At 48.5% G+C, this 14,396-nt stretch overlaps 5 protein-coding genes across 5 annotated transcripts; 4 read left to right on the forward strand and 1 right to left on the reverse strand.

The window, feature by feature from the left end:
- Positions 1–215: 215 nt before the first annotated feature.
- On the reverse strand, positions 216–1,347 carry N7519_000102 (ditrans,polycis-polyprenyl diphosphate synthase; the record flags this gene model as incomplete). Its single annotated transcript, XM_057286882.1, has 2 exons — positions 216–784; positions 843–1,347. The coding sequence occupies 2 exons, from the start codon at positions 1,345–1,347 to the stop codon at positions 216–218; spliced, it is 1,074 nt and encodes a 357-aa protein (XP_057152965.1).
- A 384-nt stretch (positions 1,348–1,731) lies between these two features.
- On the forward strand, positions 1,732–4,424 carry N7519_000103 (exocyst subunit SEC10; the record flags this gene model as incomplete). Its single annotated transcript, XM_057286883.1, has 4 exons — positions 1,732–2,914; positions 3,048–3,532; positions 3,586–3,891; positions 3,945–4,424. 4 exons carry the CDS (start codon positions 1,732–1,734, stop codon positions 4,422–4,424), a joined length of 2,454 nt encoding a protein of 817 aa, XP_057152966.1.
- A 3,907-nt stretch (positions 4,425–8,331) lies between these two features.
- Positions 8,332–10,584, forward strand: N7519_000104 (uncharacterized protein; the record flags this gene model as incomplete). Its single annotated transcript, XM_057286884.1, has 4 exons — positions 8,332–8,590; positions 8,682–9,063; positions 9,121–10,033; positions 10,096–10,584. The coding sequence occupies 4 exons, from the start codon at positions 8,332–8,334 to the stop codon at positions 10,582–10,584; spliced, it is 2,043 nt and encodes a 680-aa protein (XP_057152967.1).
- Positions 10,585–12,406: 1,822 nt separating this feature from the next.
- On the forward strand, positions 12,407–13,179 carry N7519_000105 (uncharacterized protein; the record flags this gene model as incomplete). The annotated part of the gene is made up of 2 exons (XM_057286885.1): positions 12,407–12,451; positions 12,857–13,179. The coding sequence occupies 2 exons, from the start codon at positions 12,407–12,409 to the stop codon at positions 13,172–13,174; spliced, it is 363 nt and encodes a 120-aa protein (XP_057152968.1). The 3' UTR covers positions 13,175–13,179.
- A 180-nt stretch (positions 13,180–13,359) lies between these two features.
- Positions 13,360–14,271, forward strand: N7519_000106 (uncharacterized protein; the record flags this gene model as incomplete). Its single annotated transcript, XM_057286886.1, has 1 exon — positions 13,360–14,271. The coding sequence occupies one exon, from the start codon at positions 13,360–13,362 to the stop codon at positions 14,269–14,271; it is 912 nt and encodes a 303-aa protein (XP_057152969.1).
- Positions 14,272–14,396: the final 125 nt, after the last annotated feature.

The raw sequence follows: 14,396 nt of genomic DNA on the forward strand, positions 1-14,396 counted from the left end.
CGTCAATATTTGTTCTATAATAATCTACAGTCGAGACATTACCGTGTGAAATAATCAATCACTGATTAAATGCCATTAATGCGATGCCAGAAATGAAAACTATAAGACACAGGAATAGAGTAAGGGTATAGCCAAAATGAAAACCCCATGCTCATCAACATCCAAAACCCCCATATATCCCCAATATCAATATCATCAACCCTCAATCCCTCTACCTACCTACCAAACCTCATCTGCGCCCCAGCAAAGTGCCAAAGACCACGCATATACCCTTGGTACTCAACCGCCTCCCCATCCCCACTAAGTCCATGACTGCGTCCACCAGTACAATACATCTCTGTCAACCTCAGCTGCCACGGCGGATATCCATCGAGCTTAAGGAATGGGCCAAAAACAAGCAATAGGTCCGGCTCTGGTTTGAGCACCGTATCCGGTAGGCTGGGATCCATAGACAACGGCTGTGTGGTGATCTCGCTGATCTCCGCATCGACCAAATCCGGCGTGATATCTTCCGGGGAAAGCTTGCCGTTCTGGCTCATCTCCGCCAGGGTCTTGGTTAGGTCGACGAGGGTCTCACGGCCGTCCGTCGAGGAGAGGAGAAGGATGGTCAGTGTTTGAGGTTGGGCTGTGTTGTCTGTGTTTTTTGAGATGGGTTCGCTGCGGTGGACTGGGTGGTGAGGGGCGAAGACTTGGAGGATGGGTTGATGGCTGGGGGTGCCATAGTAGGAGGCGAGTTTGGTGGTGATTATTTGGTGCAGAGCTGGGATGCAGGATTTCAGGACGCCTGGATAGAGGTTAGTATTACTGTATATCCTGGATAGCAGAGAGAAAATGGTCCATACCGGACTTCTCGTATACACTGAGCTGGGAAATCCCCGAGCACGAACTCCAGGCCGCCAATTCAGCAACTTCATCCATCAACACCGCAAGAGCGTCATCTTCCTTCCGAAGTGTGAGGATTGTACTCAGATGTTGCGGCAAGCGCTTGAGATTCTTCACATCTTTCCGGATCAGCTCGGGGGTGCGGTGGTGGTGATAGACGATTGCGAAAATGCGGTCGACGACGGCATGGTACGCCTGCAGGAGGCGAACGACGATACCGAAGATGATATGCGTAAAGGCATAGGCGAGGTAGTGGGTTTGCGACTTGAGGAATGTGCGAATGGGCGTTTTGCGTTGTGCCTTGCGGCGCTCGCTGGCAGTCAGTTGTGGTGCTGGCTTCGTACCTAGCTCGGCGGGGTCGGGGAGGTAGCCCTTGAGGAGGGATTCACGTTCTGCTACACTGAGTTTTGTGCCTCGAGCGCGTAAGTCGTCGCGCAGGATCTCGCGATCTCGTTGGGAGACCATTGTGGTGTGGGTGAAGGAGGGAAGTGGAGGTGTGTGGATGTTCTGCTTGTACAGGATTGCTGAACAGCTAGAGGACTGTATACAACTGTATACTAACGATTAGAGGTTCTTGTTGTTGTGGCTATTTTCGAGGTATTTCAAAGTATTTAAGGTATTCTTTCATTTCTATTTCTATTAATATACCAAGTTCAGCTTCAACTAAATATCTCTGCCTAGTATATAGAAATAGAATATGTGCGTGGCAGTAAATCTCCCCCGAAACCAAATTCGTCACCCCTCAGCTTTCCCCGGATTCCTTCTTCCAATTATTTCCCCAACAGTCTAAGGGAGAGGAGACACGGTTGTCCAGCTCTGCAGGCAGCTCATGCCTGTCCAATATCAATCATGATGGACAATGCATCCATAAATACAAGCTCCGCCCGCACCGTCTTCCCTCAAGGCCCCAGTTTCACCCTCGAGGACTTCTCCAGTCGGGACTTCATTGTCAAGGAGTTTATTGAATCCCTCTCCGATGCTGCGATATCCAGCCGTCGCTCACTGGCCGGTCTCGCGGGCGCTGCCAACCAACCCTTCGATCCTAAACCCCTCATCCGCACCTTCGAAAGCGCCCAACGTCGCCTGAGCGAGCTTTCCGGAGACCTCGAGCTCCGCGAGAATGAACTTTCAGCAGCTGTCCGACGAGCAGAAGCGCAACACGGCCAGAACCTCAACACTCTCGGCCAGAAGCTCCGCCACACCATCGAAAACTTTCAACAGCTTGACACGTCTCTAAATGGCCCCGGCCGCGAGAATCCAGCAGGGACGGGGAACATGGCAGTGGAGACAGGAAAACGCTTAGAGGAGCTAGACCGACAACGGCGACGAGCTCTGGATGCCCATTTTCTCATCCAATGCTGGGACGGCGTGTGCAACCGGGGCGAGATCTCGCTATTAGAGAGCCTGCGGCGATCTGGCACGGGAGAGGCCAAGGTGCGCTCCGCACATATTGCGCGCCAGCTGCTGCGTATTAGTCAACGACTAGATCCGCAGAGCTGGCAAGAACATCGAGCTCGCCCCAATGGTGGATACGGAAATAGCTCCTCGTCTGAGGATCTCAGCGAGAGCAGCACGCCGCGGCGGAACACGCGAGAGATTATTGAGAAGTTTTCTGAGACGCTAGAGAAGGATTTGCTGAAGCAGTTTGACGATTTCTACCGCAAGGCTAACTTCGATGGTATGAGGGATTGCGCGACTGTGTTGCAAGATTTCAATGGCGGTGCTAGTGTTATTGCCTTGTTCGTCAACCAGCATCAGTTCTTCATCGAACGCAGCCAGCTGGTAACGGAGGAAGTCGGAGGCGATCCGGAATCGTGGGAAAAGCTGGCTGATCCGGACGCGGAGCTTCCTGGTGTTGAATCCAGTCTCCAGTCGTTGATCGATGAAGTCAAGGTTGTGGTTCAGGACGAGTCTGCTATTATTCGGCGGGCCTTCCCCTACTACGAGCAAGTCCTGGGCAAGTTCTTACAGCGGGTCTTCCAGCAGTCTATCCAGCAGCGCCTGGAAATGGTGCTGGAGAAAGCAGCCGGGTGTATCGTCACTAGCGTTCCTCCGTTGTCTTCAAAGCTCACGTAGCTATATCGGTGCCTTGATCGAGGATCTGAAGTCGCACGGGTTGACCGAGCATCCGGAACCTGTTTCTTCGCAGACAGCTATATTGCTAGATCAGCAGCTGGAGGAGCTTTTTGTTCCTTATTTCGTTGGATCGTCTTACATCGAACGCGAGAAGCGGACGTTAGAAGAACTTTTCAATGCGGTCTTGTTCAAGTTCACCTCTTACCATGCCCGGCGCAAGAAGGCGGCAACAACCTTCATGGCCTCGTTATCCCGGGCTGGGTCAGAACTCCTGTCGACTACACGCGATGCATTTATCAGCCGGTTAGACTCACCAGAGGTCTCACCTATCCAGCGAAAAGTCCTGCTCAGCGTGGCCAACATAGGCGATACGCTGGAGACAACTCGGTTGACCGAAATCAAGCTCACAGAAGAAGATGGACAACCCAATCTCAGCGACGCTAAGCGGATGCTCAAGTGGCTGGCTGAAGCCGTGGGCCGAGGACTCGAGCTCAGTGTCAACAGCGACACACCTAAAGATGTCTCCGCCTTGCTCAACCTGCTTCTCCTCGCGATGGGAGAGGGATACGTGGATGTCTGTCTCTAGACGCCGCTCTGGAAGCGGCTACGTCACAGGAATCCAGCAAGGCTGAGCCCGACTTTTCCTACCTCTTCTCAGCTCGCACTACGATTAGTATTACCACATTGATGGTGATGTGCATCCATGCGGTCCTTCTCCCTCTATCAGCCGCGAGCATCACCACTCGCCGGGATATGGAAAAGCGCACCAGTCAAACCACCTCGCGCATCGAGGACAAAATCAACACTATCGAGCAGAAAACCATTGACGCCACATTCGCTTGGGTCAGCAGATTGCTATCTGGCCAGAAGAAGAACGACTTCCGGCCTAGGGAGAGTGATAACACCGCATGGTTAGAGATGCTACACACTCCAGTATGTTCCATCCCAACATTCAACCCTTAGGAAGCCCTACTAATCCCCAACAGACCTGTGCATCAATCACCTCATTCCTAACTCGTCTCCACAACATCGCGCGCACCTCCCTCCCATCCAGCGGCGCCAACGTGCGCCAAGTGCTGACCGAGATAGCACTCGGAATCCGCGGTCTCCTCCTCGAGCACTTCAAACGGTTCTCCGTCAGTGGACCTGGCGGGCTAATGGTAACCAAAGACATGACACAGTATGCAGACCTCTTCAGATCCTGGGACATTGACGAGGAAACCAAAGGTCCCGGTGGCGCGCTGGACGTGCTACTGGAAGTTGGTAGTCTATTCGTGATCGGCCCCGAGGCTCTCCGCGAAAGAATCCGCGGTGGTGCTGCCAGTGGCACGACTGGCGGACCTGGGGGCCCGGGACGCAATCCTACCCAGGAGGGTAAATTGAGTGTGCAGGAGGTGCGGGCTTATGTCTCGCGTCGCGAAGACTCCAATACTTTTGCTATGCAGCAGGTTCTTAATGCATTGTAAGGGGGAGATCTTGTTCTGGGATGTTTATACCCTGGTTTTTGATTTGGTGGGATCGTGTTGCTTCTTCTGGGGGGGATACATAGACCGGCGTAATGATAATGCATGCATTAGTATTGGGTTCTCTTGATATATTGCATCTCTATTCTTCTGTGATTGCTTTGACCAATACGAAGAGATTCATGCACCTAGAAATTCCTGTATAATCATGTAGGCACTGTCCAAACACCGAGGTGACAGGCCCTGTCGCGCGTGTTGCACGGCGTCTTCTGGAAGGGCCTGTATTAAAACATCCGGAAGATGCAATCCCCCATTCAGAGGCCATGAATCCCTTCCTCTTCTCAAACTTCTTTGCTGTCACTTTGTCATAATTTCTTCTATGATTTTCCACGAGACATGCCAGTGTTGGTATTCCGTTGGCATATCCCGATGCAACTCCCCAATACAGAATCCTGTTGATGGCGGGTGTCTGCGCATGATTCTGCATACTCCAGTGCTGGCTATCTGCATGGGTTTGAATTTATAAGAGCCTGGTAAAACGGGATCAAGCCTGGCTGGCTGCTAGCTGGCTGTCCCGGTAACGCAAAAGCCGGGTGTTGACATGGCATCCTGATATCAACCAGCCCGCAAGGGAAAGCCTCCTGTTAGCTGGCGGTATTATGATGTATTGGATATACATGTTCCAACCGACAGTCATTTGCCTAATGGCATTTGCGCCAGGGACCTAACAGAGCCGAATGAGTCCAACGGGGTTGATCTTTATAGTCAAGGGTCATATTCGAACTTTGCCAAAGTATGGTCTTAATGGTCTTGATTTGTCCCCAGTCCTCTTCTAAGTGATCGTCGCTAACGCTTCTTCTCTATTAAGGACAAACGAAATGAAAAACGGAAGGCACAGATCACATTATCTTGATCAACTGAAAACCCACGCATACATTCCCTTCTCTACCTGAGAATGTCTATATATTGGTCACTTCTTACCACTATATTTATTTATTCAAATACATAAGCCACAACAATGGACTCTTATTGCCGTTCGTGTCCCCCTCTTATCACTACATTAGTGTGAACCTGCTGATGATGGTTCAATGAATCCAGGCCTACGGAGGATGACTACTAGACAGTGGATGAGGGAAAGTTCCCAGTTTCGGAGGCATTAAAAATTCCCATTCATGTCTTGAAATTGAATCATGTCAATAGCAGCTCGTTGGCGTTGAGTGGAAAGAAATGTTTCCTCTGGCCGAGTGACGAGAATGCGTTGCAACATGGAGATGTCCTCTCATCTGCTTATGACCGAGACGGTGCAAAGGAATGAGTTTGTCAATCACAGCAAAAGCTAAGGCCAATCTTGTAGTGTTGAGCTGTGAGTATTTAGAGCCCATATTCTCAAGTCTAGACCAGAGACCAGAATAACACTTGTGGTTCTTAGAGTCTTCCTACTTCGGAGGTTTCTCCGTCCTGTTTTGCTTAGTCCATTCCATCGCTATCGCTCTGGTCATAGCTGTTGATTCCCTCTTTAGAGTCCGTTCATTCTCTAGTGTCCGGACCTTCTGCTCCAACTATCCGAGACTTGAACGTGTGCGGTTGGTTGGCCCGAGTCCCCAGGCCGCAGGTATCACAACCTCCGTTGGGTTCAATTGCACTTGGATAGCTGCAGGTCATTACTCAGGCTGATTTTCCCAGACGCATCGTTAAGAGGATAAAAAAGGCCGGGCATTGACGACATCACCCAGTTCGCTCGGGACCAGGATGGTACAGAACTATCCTTCCTTGACTGCCTGCGGCGTTGTTAAACACCGCGCTCCAGTCAACGAGGTCTGAATGCATTGTGTGCTATGAGTGGCATTTGACGAGGCTGCCACACTTCGTTCCGGCCTTTCTACCTCCCAGGCGCAGCCCACGCGTGCGAATCCGGTATCGCTAGTTGGCAAATTCGGATTCACTGATCCTATGTGTCCGGCGTTTTGGGGTTGAGCGAGACGACCTCTCGAAGATCCAGCTATCTACCCTTTGCATTTCCTTTGGTTTGATGTTTTCCTGTTTTTGTTGTCTCTGATGTTGCTTTTTGTGACTATCCCTATATAAACCGCTTCTCCTTGTTGTCTGCCATATAGTATATTCCTTGGCAGGAAGGTTTCTCGATCTACTACTTCTATGGTAAATGTGCGTATTTACAAAATAATCTGCTTCTGGGCTGCATCCAAGATTCTATATGTCTAGATGGTCTCTATAGATCCACCCATATCCACACTTTACAAGCTTACAATGAAGTCGGACTTCCGGAGACTACCTAAAGGTACCTACCTACCTAGGTAGGTATAAGTGGAGCCACGTGTTTCATGCCCTAAATTTGAGATCCGTACCATGGTACAGTGTCAGAGGTAATCTTATTCTGTTCTTGATTCCTGTTTTGGCTCCTCCGTAGGCAGATTTACCTACTCAATTGCCAAAGTTGATCATCCCTGATCAGCATTTTTGAAGTGTCAATCCGGCTTCTAACCGAGAGGGCTAGAACTTTGAGAATTATACGGAGTACTCCGTATCTAAAATCATGTTACCCATTTAAGAGTTGTTTACAGAACAATGTGAATGTTAAATACAGAGTAGCATTCGGCCAACTATCCTAACCTGGATATAGAAAATTCTAACCGAGGCTTTTTCTTTTTTTTTTTTCTTTTCTTTTCTTTTTTCCTTTCAAGGTTTGCGGCTGAGTTGTGGCTGAAAATGGAAAAAGGCGGGCCGAAACTCAGGGCTCCCGGTGAACTTCCAATCTTGGAAGGTTCGAAGATTTGGTTTTTGGGACTTTTGGGACTTTTCTCTCCCGATTTTCCTTTTCACTAGTTTGTTCTAGAAATTGTAACCTTGGAAAGAATTTTCTGTATTTGTCCAGTTCAGTGACTTAAAGGACTAAAGGGGGCCTCACCGTATAACATACGCTTCGTACGGCACTTCGTCTTCCGGCACAGATTCTATCCCCCACTATAATTACGAGATCGAGTACCATCGACCTACCAGAGACAAGCAATTGGAGGTGAGATGCAGCTAACTTTAGTTCACCTGGCTAGGAAGGAACCATGACGATCACTACGCTAGATCTCTATGGTTCGTACGGCTCTTCATCTGCATAAGGCTAAAATCTCTGAGTACTCCACTGCGCAACTTGTCCGAGCACCTGAAGATAAAACAATTTGAGGCTTGGGCAAGCATTGAAATGCTCTGTTATTGTAGTCTTTGGCAATTTCCAGTCGAAGATGCTCGAAACAATAGCTACCTAGGTATTCTATAAGAACTACCTAGGTATATGGGCATTTAGTTATGCAAAAACATGGGCCCAAAAATGAAGCGGGTCCGTAGGCCTGGGGCGTCGAGAACTCGATTCACGGCCCGTATTGGTTTATTCTTAGCCATCTCCATATTTATGGTTCTTCTCGCAGATGGTTCCTGCAGTTCCTGCATCTCCGGAAAGGTTTTGCAGTACTCCGTAGTATATCGTAGACAAAGACAGACCATGAAAAGGATGTCATGCTACTACACCGCAATACTTCTAGTATCTCAGCCCTGATCTGAGAATAACGACAATATTTTGCCAACTATCAACATCCTCATTCCCTTTTCCAAGTCCTCAGGTCCGAGCTGTACTAGTCTGGCTGTACTAGTATGCCCCATCAGATCTAGTCTCACAAACGAAGACGCCACCCAACCTTGGCCCACAGTCTCAGGCAAGAGATTTACTCCATAGAGATCGTGAGTAGAAAGGCTATTTCAATAAATAAAAAGAACACCCTCGGGTCTTCTTTCGTAGCGAGATATTCGCACTTCCACTGGTGACCTTGGGTTGCCGTCCCTTCATTCTGACTATTACACCCTTGTTTATGGTTGCGAATTGAAAATATATAGATATATATCTACAATGGCTGAAGAAAACCCTAGAAAGTCCATTGTGGAAGATGTCTTCATCCCCAAAGAACTACTTACGACTGCCAAATTCAACTCGCCATGGGAATTGGCTCGATGGGAACAGTCTCTCCCCGATAACGACCGTATAATATCACTTCCAGAGCCTCGCACCTCTTCCAATCGTCCTCTGAGTCTTTCTGCTCTGCGATCAGTGGCAAGACCGAGGTCTGCAATTCGATCTCGTGGACGCAGTGATCCTCCTGCTTTTCAGGGTATGAAATTGATATCCATATCTACGGCATAATTATATCAAATCGATGCCAACGTCTTATATACATCAGCTAACGCCATCCCATTCTTTAGGTACATTCGACTTCTTTGAAAAGCCCGCCACATTCGAGCCCCCTTCTCCAATCCCCGAGAAAGGACAAATAACACCGGTTCAGAATGCATTGCTCAGTCCTCAACCACTCAGTAAAACCAGCTCTCAGACAATCAGCAGCGAGCAGAGCCACCTGCAAGAAGTCTACGAAAAAGCCAAATTGAGAGGCGTTGCTATCCAACGAAAGCATTGGGTGCGGTTATTATTTGAATACAGCATCTATGCGCTCCTAGTGCTGTTTGTCTACTTCGTCCTCGTCGGTATGCCATTATGGAAAGGTGCTGTCTGGTGGCTGTATTGGGTTGTTCGAACCAAGTTCGTTATCACAGGAGGATACGCAATTATCATTGGCCTGGCTGCATTGTAAGTGTCTTCTCGAGAACTCCGAGTTTGTTGCCTTTCTTACCCTAACCAAACCAGATATGCCTTCTGTCCCCTCATGATCCTCTTCGAGAAAGATCCTCCAGCCCAGGACTCTGAATCTGAATCTCCAGATCTGGAAAACAACATCTCCAAGGTAAAATCAACTGCTCTCCTCATCCCCTGCTATAAATCAGCATCAATCGTCGGCGCAACCCTCGAAGCCGCCCTGAAGATCTTCCCCAAAGAAAACATCTTCGTCATAGCAAATGGCAACTCCAAAACACCCCTCGACAACACAGAAGAAGTCTGCAAACCTTACGGTGTAAACCACCTTTGGGTACCCATCGGCTCGAAGATCGTGGCGCAGTTCGTCGGCTGCTACGCAGCCAAAGACTTCGAAAATGCTGTTCTAATCGATGATGACTGTCTCCTGCCTCCAAACTTCCCAATCGTCAGCGACAGACTCAAAAAGAACGTCAAATGCATCGGGTACACAATTAAAAGTGTCGGCCCCAATTCCTCAAAGGGTACATTCTGCCAACAAGCCCAGGACCTCGAGTACAAAATGTCCGGTCTCCAACGTGATTTCTTCGGGAAATTCGGAAGCGCTACCTTCCCCCACGGGGCTATCTCGCTCTGGAATATCGAGTTCCTAAAACAGACATTCCATGAACATCCCGGCTTCTCCGTGTCGGAAGATTGGTTCTTCGGCGATGCGTGTCGACGTCTGGGTGGACGCATTACTATGTGTTCGCAGGTCTTTGTCGAAACCGAGACCCCGGCTTCGGTGTTCTGGAGTGGTTCTGGTGGTAGTCGTGGTGGATTCGGCGAAATGACTATCTTCCAACAGCGGTTTAAGCGGTGGAATTTCTTCTTCGTGGTTGGCGTGTACTACGACTTGAAGTATATCTTGACTAGCTGGAAGCTGGGTTGGTGGGAGTTTGGTGCGAAGTTGTGCGTTTTTCAAGAGGTATGTGATAGGCACATCTATCATCTTCGGCATTTTGATATATAGCTAACATCACCCCGCAGGTCTACGAAACTCTCATCTACCTTTTCGCCCCCTTCATCCTCCCGATCTCATTCATAGTCCGTCCCTCGTTCTGTGGAATGCTACTCGGCGTCACTATCGCGATGTACATCCTCAACGTGATAATCTTCAACGAGATCCACCTCCGATTAAAGAAAGAGCGCGTTGACTGGAAAGTCCTGTTGTTCTACTACACTTTCTACAAGATCGCACTGACGGTCGTCAACGTGTTCAGCTGCTACTGGTCGTTGTATAAGTATGCACGGTACTTTGCGCAGCGGCATCCAAAGGTTATTGAAGACCGGGATGCAGTTGAGGTGATTCTCAGTCTTGAAAAGGAGTCGAATTCGAGGAGGACATCAGTTGAGGATGATGTTATTCCGCTTGATGGTGCTCTGGGGAGAGGCGTTGGAAGAAAGTTGACGCTTACAAAGGTTCAGGCTGGCAAGAGGAAGATGACAGAGGAGTCTGAGAAGGGTGGATGGGTTTGAATATAGGTAGATTTGGATATAATATATTATAGATTGTACATGTATAAAGTTGTGCATATGTTGTACACACTTGCAAATCATTTGATATGAGTCTTCCACTATTTTCTCGTGTACGATTGACATACCCACTTGAAACCCTCTTTGATATTGATTGGCGCTGTCTCCCGTTATGCGACGAAAGCGATGACGATCTATCAACTACGGTCCTTCCCGAGGTCGCTAGACCGGTAATTATCATCCAACGGAAAATATCCCGGCCTTCTTACACATCTTCTGTTGGTCTTATCTGGTCCAGTCTAGTTATCATCCACGGACAGTGTACTCCGTACTCGTGATACGATTAACATTAATTCCCCTGACATGGGCCTGAAGTAGAGAGCATGGCCGTGGACTGCATCGCCAACACGGGCACTTGCATCAGATATCTATCCACCTCGAAGCTCACAGGAACCACTCCCTCCTTCTACTCCGTACTCCGTACTCTGTACTCTGTACAGTATCAGCGGTGAATATCCCACGCGTTTGCGATCGTAAAATGGCACTTGCAGATGATAGATCATACCTCAAAACCCGATTTTGCACGCCTCGGCGAGCCACGAGTCCGGAAGGGATGGCCTCCTCGTTTGTCTTATGCGATTGAAGTTGTATGCATTAGCCCGATGCAAGGAGGAAAGGGATTGAAGTCTACTCCGTGCTTGAAGTGATTTTATTATACGGGGTATTGTTCTCAATATCAATCTTATGTTGTACAATGTTAAAGGCTTTTTGTATTTTATTATTTTATTGAATTCCGAAGATATGTAGATCATTATGCGAGTGCTATCGGAGTATAGTCGATCAATCAAGTGTATATTCATCTAAAAACGAATCATTGGTAATCTCCGGATTAGAGTCTCGACTATATTGTATATTTAATTTAGTTGAGTTTGCTATACAATATAGATGGAATGTATATGAGCTGTCAGGTACAAAGTAGTGTAACCTCTTACTCTGTACGGAGTATGTCCTTCGTTAATAGCGTTAATATACCAAGTTGGGCATAAATGACGTTCTTTGTTCGGACCCAAGTCATCCTGTGTTCTCATTGGATATGAAGATATTTGATACATCACTTTTTTTCCCCAGGGATATTATTCTCGTATCTTGTCTCCATTTTCCCTCAATACTCCGTACGGAGTATTGAGTTAACCGATAGAGACAGGGAACAGGGAAGAGCACAAAGGAACCGTTTCCAATTCTCCAATTTTTCCAATTTCTAAATTTGCTTCCGGTCTAGGATATGTTTCAGACTGGAAATCAGCGATCTAAGTGGAGCTGAACATGATCTCCTTACTGGGGCCACGTCAAAGCGAGGCGCGTAGTGACTTGGCTCCAGGGCTTCCAAGGTTGGTAACTTGGATGACAATAGGGATGGATTCATACAGATTGGAATGCGATCGATCAAGAGTTCGTTTGACATGTTCGCATGAGATAATAGAGGGGTTCGTGATAGATCATATAGAGGGGTATTGAAGAATATACTCTATGTATACTCTACGTATGTATGTACCCTATGTAGGTAAGTGGGAAATCGAAGTATCACAATCACAAGGCGCTAATGTACAGCATATCCTGTCACAGATCAAAGAAGTTTAAAAGATATCATTCTGTGTGTGTATATATATTTGAGTAGATCTCCTCTTTCTCTTCTATTTGGAATGTTCTGTTGATTGTATACTACTTGGTATACTACTTGGTATACTTATACTTGAACTCTTGAACTTCTTATTCTATTATTCTATTAATCCTCCCTATACTCTCTATATCCCCTATATCCTACACAATGTTGGAGCACTTTGAGTCACTGCCTCCAGCAGTGAGAAGAAAGGTAAGGGCTCATTGCTGATTTCCTCCCTTCATCACTTCAGTCTCCCTCACACCGTCACACGCTCGGACATCTCATTTCCCTCCCCAATAGCTCCCTCCACAGAAGATCATCTTAACCCAATTGAGCCTGATTCGCCCGTTTTCTCCATTTATTCTTTTCCTTTGTCTACCTTGCTCAATGATTGTCCGTTATTGACCATGATTTACCCCTGAACCCCCTCGGTGGAGGCTGACAACCCGCACTATCGTCCGTGGCGCCACTCGCTGTCTCGTAACATTGGCTAACATTGGCTAGCATTGGCCAATGCTAGCCAATGTTAGCGCATGGGACGTTATTCGCTCCACTTCATATTCCCCCCGTATTGCCTATCCATTGCTGTTCAATGTCCACAGCTGACTCAAACAGTTCTTCTCGAATGTCGAGCGTTTGCGCATCCGGCTAGCTCAGAGCGATCACGGTTCCCCTACCTGCTCCACGTCAAACTATCAGACCGATAATCGGGTCTATCGAGCCCCTCGTCTTGGGGACTCTCACTCGCGTGGTTTACGGACCGGATCTAGGAAGCGAGGGCTCGAGAAACGTTCTTCTCCTTCCAAGAAATTACGCAAACCCGGCTCTCTTCAATTGGCCTACCTGGCCGCCCAGGCGGACTCTCAATGCTTTCATTCTCTCCCCGCTAAGATCCAACAAAAGCTTTTCTCCCCGAAGAACGCAGATGTTTAAGGAACGCTTATCGACAAAGTCACATTTACGACGCTGCCGACGAAGCTTACCGTCGAGATTCCGGTCGATGTTCGAGGAAATCTCGCCCTTCCATTGACACTCATCCCTCTCAAGCAATTGTGCCTGTTGTTCAACCCTCGACCGCCTTCTATTCAGACTCCGAGTCAGACGACGAAGACCCGAACATGGATCAAACATTCCATGACAGCTTCCGGTGGCTCGACGAGGATGGCGATCTTGACTTGTCTCTCGATGAATACCACGCTCATGTGGCAGACGCTGCCACGAAAAAGAGAACCCGCCCCTCTTTCCGCCGCTCCTTATCCTTTTCCAACCACCTTCGCAAAACATTAGAAATTACACCCACTTCAACTCGAGGACTCCCGCCTGTCAGTCAATCGCAACCTCTAACCCCTCTCTCCAACCGGACTCCCGAATCGCGCCCATCATCCAACCACCGATTCCAACATGCCCCCAAATCTTCCACCTCGAGCATCGACCCCTGCGCACAATACTACCAAGACCCCGATGCCCGTTTAAAATTGCGCGTGTACCTGGCATCCCCACAAAAGTTCGACGAAGCCATTGAATTTGGATTTCCCTCGCTGGATCAAAACAATAAGGAGAATATCGGCCCAGAACCAACCACACCAAAACCAAGCTCACCAAAATCCACCCTGGTTGACTGGGACTTTGGCACATTCTTCGAAGATGACGATGGCACCATGGTGGGGAGCCCAGGAGGATCGGTGGAAAATGAACCAATCCGTTCGCCCGTGCTCACACAGCGGGACGCGCCCCGACCCTCCATGGAATCATCAGCTCTTTTCCAGCGACGCCAATCCTGGCTGCCTGGGGCCAAGGGAGTCCCACAACGACTTCCGGGAAACCGCGAGATGACTCTCAAAATGACCCTTACTCGGCCTGATCTCCGCACTGACTCTCCCACACCTCCTGCTTCTTCCAAAGAAAAGGAAGATCCCTTGCGATTGGCTGAACTTCCACCCGCGGACCGCAGCCAGTCGATCTGGGACTCGGACTTGGATGAGCGAGGTGTGGTGAAGAAGATGTGGCGCAAGCTCCGACGCCGAGTTTGATTTAAATGTCTCCATTTTGATTGACTTCCGTTCATTTTATTTTTAATATTCCTTCATTTATTTCCCAACACTAAGGTGTTGTTGTTCGTCTGGCGCGAACTCATCTTTCGTTCTATACCATTCTG

Source organism: Penicillium mononematosum, assembly GCF_028829835.1.
Source record: "Penicillium mononematosum strain IBT 11891 chromosome Unknown utg000001l:1.0-4488741.0:1.0-4491989.0, whole genome shotgun sequence".
NCBI lineage: Eukaryota > Fungi > Ascomycota > Eurotiomycetes > Eurotiales > Aspergillaceae > Penicillium > Penicillium mononematosum.